The 8,358-nt window shown below is 54.5% G+C and overlaps 1 protein-coding gene across 3 annotated transcripts; it reads right to left on the bottom strand.

The window, feature by feature from the left end:
• Window positions 1-1,503: 1,503 nt before the first annotated feature.
• On the bottom strand, window positions 1,504-7,824 carry SPRY1 (sprouty RTK signaling antagonist 1). 3 transcript variants are annotated; one of them, XM_056490014.1, is made up of 2 exons: window positions 7,664-7,824; window positions 1,504-3,789 (listed from the first exon to the last, which is right to left on the bottom strand). In XM_056490014.1, exon 2 carries the CDS (start codon window positions 3,732-3,734, stop codon window positions 2,772-2,774), a length of 963 nt encoding a protein of 320 aa, XP_056345989.1. In that variant the 5' UTR covers window positions 3,735-3,789; window positions 7,664-7,824; the 3' UTR covers window positions 1,504-2,771. The 3 variants fall into 3 exon arrangements, with proteins under 3 accessions (XP_056345989.1, XP_056345988.1, XP_056345987.1); XM_056490013.1 differs by lacking the exon at window positions 7,664-7,824 and adding an exon at window positions 6,533-6,738; XM_056490012.1 differs by lacking the exon at window positions 7,664-7,824 and adding an exon at window positions 5,845-6,185.
• Between the last annotated feature and the right edge of the window lie 534 nt (window positions 7,825-8,358).

The raw sequence follows: 8,358 nt of genomic DNA, 5'->3' as shown, positions 1-8,358 counted from the left end.
GAACCAAGCCAACCCCCAGATAGGTCACCTGGCTGAAAAACGAAAGAGGCAGAGGTAGAGAGGGCAGCGCTTTCCTTGGGGAGGCAGAAGCAGCAGCCCTGGAGGCCAGGCCCAGAGCAGGGAGCTGGCTGTGATCCAGCTGTGAGGAGGCCGCTGGCTCCGTGCTCCCGGCTGTCAGCACGCAGTTACCAGTGGCCATCTCTGGCCAGCCGGACAAGGCCTCCATTGTGTCCGCGGGGCCATTCGCAGCTGTCGCTCGCACAGACACGCGGCCATAGCGGAGGAGTCCCTGCTCCTCAGCAAAATTCCTCTCCTGGCTTTGCTTCCTCCTGGGAAATCTTGGAAAGCAGGATCCGTGCGCATCCACTGCTGCCCCACCTGCCCCCCAGCCGCAGGAGCAGCACCACCTGCATCCTGCCAAGCTTTCCTAGGTGCACTCAGATGATCATTTCGCTTTGCACATCTCAGGGGGCATCTGTGCTGTTCAATAAAAAAACAGCTTTTCAGTCAGCTCTGGTCCAGGACACTGCATCAGCTGGGATGGAATTAACTACAAAAAGACCGGCTTATTCAAATCATCACCGTGCTGGGAGTCAGAGCAGCTTGCATATGGCAATTCAAAACAGCAGGACTTCAAAAAAGAGCAGGATATGACACATTTGTCAAGTCATTGCTCTGTTCTGAAGTGGAGTTTCTCTAGAACCACTTACTCTGAACACCATGTGAAATTGCATCCATTTAAAACTTTTAAAGTTCAGGAGAATTGTGATGTAACCTTGACCCACATGAGGAAAAGAATGAGGTTTTCCCCATTCACTCGTAATGAAAAGCTTTTTCTGTTGAATGTGTGTTAAATGGCCACAAGTAGCTGTGACACTCAGGTCACCCTTAAGAGCCTTTAATTTAAAGACAGAAGATTCAGTTGACATTGGAAAATGTATGGGAAAAGAATCAAATAAGTCATAGACATAGGCCCAAACACACACATTCCCAGATTTCAAAGCTACCAAACTACAGCAACACAATCTCTGTTTTTCATGCTGCCTCCAAGTTTTTTATTTAGAATTGAGCTGGGGAGATTAAGTTCTTCAGCTGCTGCACAATTTAACCAGCCAGGAAGTTCTATATAGAAAAAAATTTAAATGGCTTTGCATGTTAATGTGGTATTCCTTAAGGAAAAAAAAAAAAAAAGAAGAAAAAACAACAACTTGGAAGTTGTGGTTTCCTCCTCCACAACTGTATTTCCAAATGCTATGGTAAATAAATAGAGCCTCCATTTCTTGGCACTGTTAAGCACAACACAGATTCAATTGTATTAAACATCCCTTATTTGATATATAGTTGGCTTAAAGTTTGAATTAGGTAAACTAAACTAGAGCACAGACTAGTGGCTTTGAAGCATCAATAGGAGGTTATTTGCCACCTGACAGACCTGAAGGAAGGCCAGCCCAGCAATACACACATGTAGCTCACAACCTGTCACTGTAACAAAAGAACTCCAGAGGCATTTTCATTAATTAATATATTTTCTGCATTATAGTTAACATATGTACTTTCTTCGTGTCATCCTTATTTCGTTAAGTATTGATATTTTGTTATATTCAGACATGAGTACATTTTCGAAGTCTTTTGCAATAAATATCATAAAATAATAGAGATTCACATAATAAATATTCTTTACAATAAAAAAAGTTTTAACAGACTTTTGTCTTAAAAATAGTTGGGATTCAACTTTGTGTTTTATACATAAAATATACAAAAAAGGACCACAATTTGTGGCTAAGGCAATAAAACAGGGACAGAATAAAATTATAAAGTACAGAGCAGAGCTAAACTCACTAAGCCAAAGGATCACAAGAGACTTGAAGGATTCAAGAACATTTAGGTGACTCAATGACACCTGAAGGCTGTTTGGATACATGAACACCACCAACTTTAATATCAACTGATACTGATAGACTATAAAAACGGGATTAGGAGGGTGGAGTGAGCAATATCCTTCAAAGACTGGACAGCAAAAGAAACAAATGAGTATGTTGCAGCCACAATGTCTCCAATGTGAAGATCTACATAGTGTAGCAAAAACTGAAGTTACATTGAAAATGTAAAAGAAAAAAAAAAAAAGAGTCAGGGCGATTCTCAGGTCTGAGAATGTTCCAAAAGACAAAAAGAGAGGGGAGGAAAAAAAAAATATGCAAAAGGAAGCAGGCTGCTTATAGAAGAGTCAGGCCTTTCATTTGGTGAAGCCTTTATTTTACATCCCTCTCCAGAAAGAACACACAAAAAGTTATTTCACAATCCACCTCACTCAGGAAAGTTATTCTTCCTTGGCACTCGGGAGGTTAAGAAGAAAAAAATCCATAACTTGCTGAGAACAACAAAAAAAAAAAATCTTTGGGAAGATATTCACAGAGCAAGAAGCTTCAAGAGCCCAGTGAGCCCTCACTGTCTCTTTCAGGAGTGGTTCAGTTACAAACTCAGAGACCCTGCCCGAGCGAGCGGCAGGTGCAGATCCCAGGTCCACACTTACCAAAGAGCAGCAGTGACTGCGTGAAATGCTCCACACTCAGCCAAGTCAGTAGGAGGAGGAGAGCAAAGATGCAAGGGGAAGAACTCATGTGTCTGAAGTTGGGCAGACAGAAAGGAAAGGAACAGTCCTCCCAAAATGGGAGAGGAGGGGGGGAAGAAGAAAAGATGGGGGAGGGAAAAAAAAAAAAATCAGCTACAACCTGAAAAACTGAAGTTGGAGGAAGTAAACCTCCCTCCCAAAATCATGAGGGCTTGCCCTGACCCCGGGAGGGGCAGCTCTCCAGTTTACAATAGACCGTGTTGGAGTTCTTGCACCGGCACCCCGGGCGATTGACGCGGTCGTAGCAGCCCCGGCAGAGTTTTAGGCATCCTTTGGCCGGAGGGTAGCAGAGCAAGCAAGGCAGGAACAAGGAGATGGCTCCCATGCACAGGTACCTAGAACAGCAGTGTGACTGGGAGCAGGAGCAGGGATTATCCGCGTACGAGTCCCCTTCATCGTCGTTGGAACAGTGGTAGAAGATGCCTTTGACCAGGCACATGCAGGTGCCGTACTCCACCATGCTCTCGGCGGAGCACAGGCACTGCCGGTTGCAGGCCAGGCAGGAGGGCAGGGCCCGCGGCGCCGTGCACTCCCCGCACTTGCACTTCCCGCACTGCTCGCAGATGAACTTGTGCTGCGTCAAGTCCTCTTTCAGAGGCCCCTTCAGATCGTCCGCGACCAGGGCCGACTGCTTGGGCTGCGCCCGGACCGTCCGCTCGGGCCTGTGGCCGGAGCCGGGCCGGGAGGGCGGCGAGCGCCCCAGCAGCCCCTGCTCCGAGGAGGCGCTGCTGTTGCTGCCGGAGCTGGCCGCGCTGCCCGTGCTGGTGGAGCGGCTCAGCACGGGAGCCCTGGCGTTCTGCTGCTGCGCCGCGTGCCCCGCGTGGCCGGGCCTGTGCTCGTAGTTATTATTCACATTAATTGGTATAATCTCGTGAGTCCTCTCGTGCTTCTCCTGCCGCGGCGCCGGCCGCGGACCCGACTTCTTCACCACCGACGGCCCCTCGGTGTATTCGTTGCTGCCCCTGATGGCCTTGATCTGGTCCAGTGACAAGATGGTGGTGGGCTGGCCGTCCCTGTCATAGTCCAAGCGCTGCCGGCTGTCCAGGGAGGGCTGCTGAATCACCACCAGGGAGCCGCCGCTGCCGTGCTGACTTTGGGGCTCCATCTGTAGTGATCTCTGCTGCTGGCATTCAGCAGGAACCTGGCATGCATCTGAAATCCTGAAAGAAGGAAGGAGACAGAAGGTGTAAATAAACACTGCTTGTGTACATATACACACACGAGATCAAGGGCAGCGGAGGGATAAAGGACGGGATACTTTCTGGAAACAGAAAGGATCTGGCAGAGCCCAAACTGCCCCAGCCACCTGGTACTGATCACTTTCAGCAGGGGATTACAGCAGTGCTGAGGATCTGGCCAAAGTCCAGTAATGGGGAGAGTCTGGCTATGGCATCATAGATGAGGAATGCAAAGGAGACCCCATGCCATTTAAAAAAAAATTAAAAAAATAAAAGTCCAGTATTAACTTGTATGCTCACTTGGCAAGCCATGGGAAGTACCTCTCCCTTGCTACTGAACTCAACATCTGTCTCTAGCACCAGCTACTCCGACTCCGAATGCCCCCGACACTGTGCTGGAAACAGCCAAGAACACCACTAAGTTCGTGTTTCATATGGCAGAGTGAGGAAGGAGCCCAGTTCTCACTCTTCTGCCTGAATCTGCAGCATCAGAAAGCTCCACAGATGTGCTTCCTAGTGCATTTGGAAAGTCTCCCTCTTAAAGTGACGTATGTGCATTACAGAGTCCTGAACTAAGTGCTGTCAAGTGGCCAAGACATTTTCTGTGAGAAAGTAACTCAGCCTACACATCTAATATGCTCCTTTATAAAATTACAGCAAGGGTGCAAACAACCTGTTTTCAAGTATTTCCTGACCACAAGCTGGAGTATGAAAGAAAAATGGGGTAGAAAAGGCTTAGATGAACTAGGTGTCAAAAAGTACCTGAGGATTCATGAGAATATTAAGAGCAGATAAAAACCCCTCAACAACCTCAAAATACAAACAAAGAACAAATCCATTTTCACAAGACAGATTAAAAGCTTCTCAAATACACAGAACATCTGCTCATTTATCATCTAAATAGTAGAAGAATAGTAGAGACGTTACACATTTCCATCCCTTTCCATCCTGTCTAGCTAGACACAAAGATTGCAACACTGACTGAGAAAACTGCATTGACAGTTCTGCACCTACACGAAAATGTGGCTGAGTATCTAAGTGCCATATTTATGCAGGGAACCAAGACAACAAACTGCTTTTCTTCACTGCCAGCCAAAGGAGAAGTCCCTTTTCACTCCCCCCCGCCCCGAGATGCCATAAGCGTTTACCTGAAAGCAGAGAAAGGTAAGTGCTACCAAGCATTTTGAAAACTCATCCAATAATTCTAGGAGAGTGTCTTGCCTACCCAGACCACAGCCAGCATGGAGCTGTTCCATACACCAGAGAGAAAATGGCACTGTGGTGTGGAAACACAAGAAAGAACAAGAAGAGGAAAGGTTTCTTCTAGCAGCAGTCACCATGGGCAGAAAGTGACAGCTTCTGCTGTGGCACAAAGTTTTTGTCCTCATCCAGTAGTCAAAGATTTCATTTTACATCTTACATCACCTGTGTGGGCTTTGTGGTCACCAGATTAAACAGAAAACCAAACACTTTCGCTTGTAATTCACAGAATAGAATCACAGAATGGCTTGGTTGGAAGGGACCTAAAGAACTGTGCAGTCCCAAAGCCCCCTGAAATGGGCAGGGACACCTTCTACTAGACCAGGTGGCTCAGAGCTCCATCCGACCTGGCCTTGGACACTTCCAGGGATGGGGCTGCCAGTTTTCTCCTGTGCCAGTGCCTCACCACCCTCCAGCAAAGAATTTCCTCCTACCCCACTCAACGAGCCGCCTTCTTCATGAGCACTGAATACAAATCCCCAACAGACCAAGGGTGAATGAATGCGAAAAGGGAAAGATTTACAGCTGTGCGAGCCAGGAGCTGGGCTCCCTAGGGGATGAAAAACAATATCCCAAGAAAATGCGAAAGACATCCAGTGCCATCTTTGGGGGGAAAGTGCAACATCAACGCGGCGCAGACTGACAAGCCCAGCTGCAGACCGGGGCGAGAGTTGAACCAACCACCTCCACCCCCGCGCAAATTGCTCGTAAACTGCTTCCCCCCACCCTCGGATAATAAAATAAAAATGAGTAAAACAAAATAATAAAATAACGTACGGCGCAGGCGGCGAGAGCCCTCACGGTTCTGCACCCGGGGCTGCGCTCCCTCCCCGCACCTCGGGAGTGGGATCCCGCTTCCCTCCCCTTCTCCACACCAGCTCGGACACGCCGCCAGCCCCCCCGTCCCGCCCCGCTCCGCCCTGCTCCCCGCAGCCCCGGGCGGGCGGCGGCGGCGCGGCGCCCTCTGCGCCCCGAGCGGAGCGGATCACGGCGCTGACGGAGAGGAAGGAAGAGGAGGGGAAAAGGGGAAGGAAAAAAAGTTATGAATGAAAACATGGGCTTTTTTTTTTTTTCCCCTCCTTCTCTCTCTCCTCCATAGGGGAAAGCAGATCTTAGCCCGGCGCTGCCTCGGGAGGGCGGAGTACCTGGCGCTTAAAGCGGCAGCCGGGCGGCCGCTCAGCCCCAGGGGATCCCCGCTCTGCGGCTCGGCACCCCCCGCCTCAGCCCCTCCGGCCCCCACCTCCGAGGAGCGTTTGGGGGGTGTTTTTGACGTTCTGCTGGTTCACAGCCGGCCACACTCCCCAGCAAGCCTTCCCGAAGCAGCCCGGTGCTCCATTCCGGGAGGGGGGCGGTGGGAGGGTGGTCGGGGCCGCCCCTCGCCGGGCGGACGCCGCAGCGCTCCGCGGCACCTGCTCGCTGCGGCAGCGCTGGCCCCAGTGTGAGCGCACGGCGGGTCCCAACTTACTGATGTGCACGGAGCCGCCGGGAACGGCAAATCCAGCGGGCGGGGGGCGGCGGGGCCCCGGCTCTACGCTCTCCCGGCCCCCGGGGCAGGGAAGGCCGACGGGCTGCGCTCCTCGTCCCCGCACAGCCCTCGCTCGCCGATCTCCACGTCCTACCGGGCCAGCGGAGAAAAGCCCCGCTCTGCTGCCCACCGCAGCTCCCCTCTCCCGGGGGTCAGCATGCAGCGGCCCGGGCCGCCCGGCGAAGCGGCGCTCTCCTTCGGCCGCACCTCTCTCGGTCCGGAGGCGACGGGGAGCAAATCCAGCCCTTCCTGCAAAGCGGAGTGTCTGGATCGAGCCTCAGGCGGCTGCAGGCTGCGGCAAGCAACGGGGCTGTTGCGATGCAGGTCTTCGGGAAGAGGCGGCGGGTGCGCGGCTCCTGCTCCGGCTGTTTGTTGTTTCCCTTTGCGATCGCAGAGTGCAGGGCTGCGGTCCCGCTCCGGCGCTCGGCTTCACCGCATAGTCCTTGCCGCAAGTCCCGTCTGGCAAAGTGCAACCACAACCTCTGGTGCGAAAGATTTGGTTGGATGTTTGTGTTTTTTTTCGTTTTGATTTTTTTATTTTCTTTTTAAAGCAATCACGAAGCGGCTCTGGCTCTCCAGGCAGAGCTCAGCGAACTGCGGACGAAGCCAGAGGCAGCGCAAATGCAATGGCCCTGCGAGCTCCCTGCACACAGCCATGTGCTGGCTGTCGCTGCCGGGGGCCGAGTGACAGGCTCGGGGCAGGGGCAGGACGCGGCGGGGAGAGGCGGCCCCGCACGCCGCAGTCCGGAACCGAGGTCTCCACAGGCTCGACAGGGTCGCGCAAAGCTCCGAGGCGCCGGAGACCCCGCGTCGGGCGGGCCGGGCGAGTACCGACCCGGAGCTTCTCTGTGAGCAGCGAATCGCGCCCAGCTCAGCGCTGCCGGCCCGGGGAGCCGAGCCCCGGCTCTCCCGCCCGCTGCCCCGCGGAGCGGCGAGCGCGGCTCGCCCGCACCTCCCGCACGCCTCGCAGCGCGGCCGCCCCCAGCGCGGCGCGGGGAGCCCCGGCCGCCCGCCCGCACCTGACCCGGCGGGAGGGGGGTGTGCGGCGCGGCGAGCGCCGCCCGGGCTTACCTAGGGCCGGGGTGAGCGCCCGCCTCCCGCGGCACATTGGCGGCGCGGATCCAGCCCGGGCAGTGCCGGCAGCCGCTCCGCGCTGCCCCGCCGCCGTTCCGGAGTGACTCGGGCCGCGCCTCGCCGCCTTTCAGCGCGCAGCCCCCGCCCGCCGCCGGCCGCGCCCCCCTGATGTCAGTGTGCCTCCGAAATCCCGGCGTGGATTCCCCGCCCTCCCGCCGGGAGCCGCTCCTGCGCGGGCACCGCCGCTCCCGCGGGCCGCCAGGGAAGGGAAGGAAGGAAGGAGGGAGGGAGGGAAGCAAGGAGGGAAAATGTGCCCCTCTCCAGCCCCGGCCCCGGCCCCGCGCTGTCCCGCAGCCGCGGCTCCTCCCGGCCCGCGGCCCCGCCGGCAGAGGGAGCGCCCGGGGGCTCGGCCCGGCGGAGCCCGGAGCTGCCCGGTCCGCACACGCTGTCCCTGCCTGCGCTCGGCCGGGCGGGCAGAGCTCACGGAGCTGCGGCCACACCGCCGGGCACTGGGATCTGCTGAAGGGCTGAAGTTCTGCCACGCTCCTCTGACAGCGTTACACAGAGATTCTTGCTTGTGTTTTACCGTCAGCGCCCTTCAAGCCAGGTGGAACCGCTCTTCGTTTGTACTCACAAGATATTTTCTGCTTCTTTCAGTCTATCGCAGAGGCAGCTGAGGACCCGAGAGAAGC

The sequence above is a fragment of the Oenanthe melanoleuca genome, chromosome 4 (genome assembly GCF_029582105.1).
Source record: "Oenanthe melanoleuca isolate GR-GAL-2019-014 chromosome 4, OMel1.0, whole genome shotgun sequence".
In the NCBI taxonomy this organism is placed as follows: domain Eukaryota; kingdom Metazoa; phylum Chordata; class Aves; order Passeriformes; family Muscicapidae; genus Oenanthe; species Oenanthe melanoleuca.
This window is presented reverse-complemented; position numbering and strand designations above follow the sequence as displayed.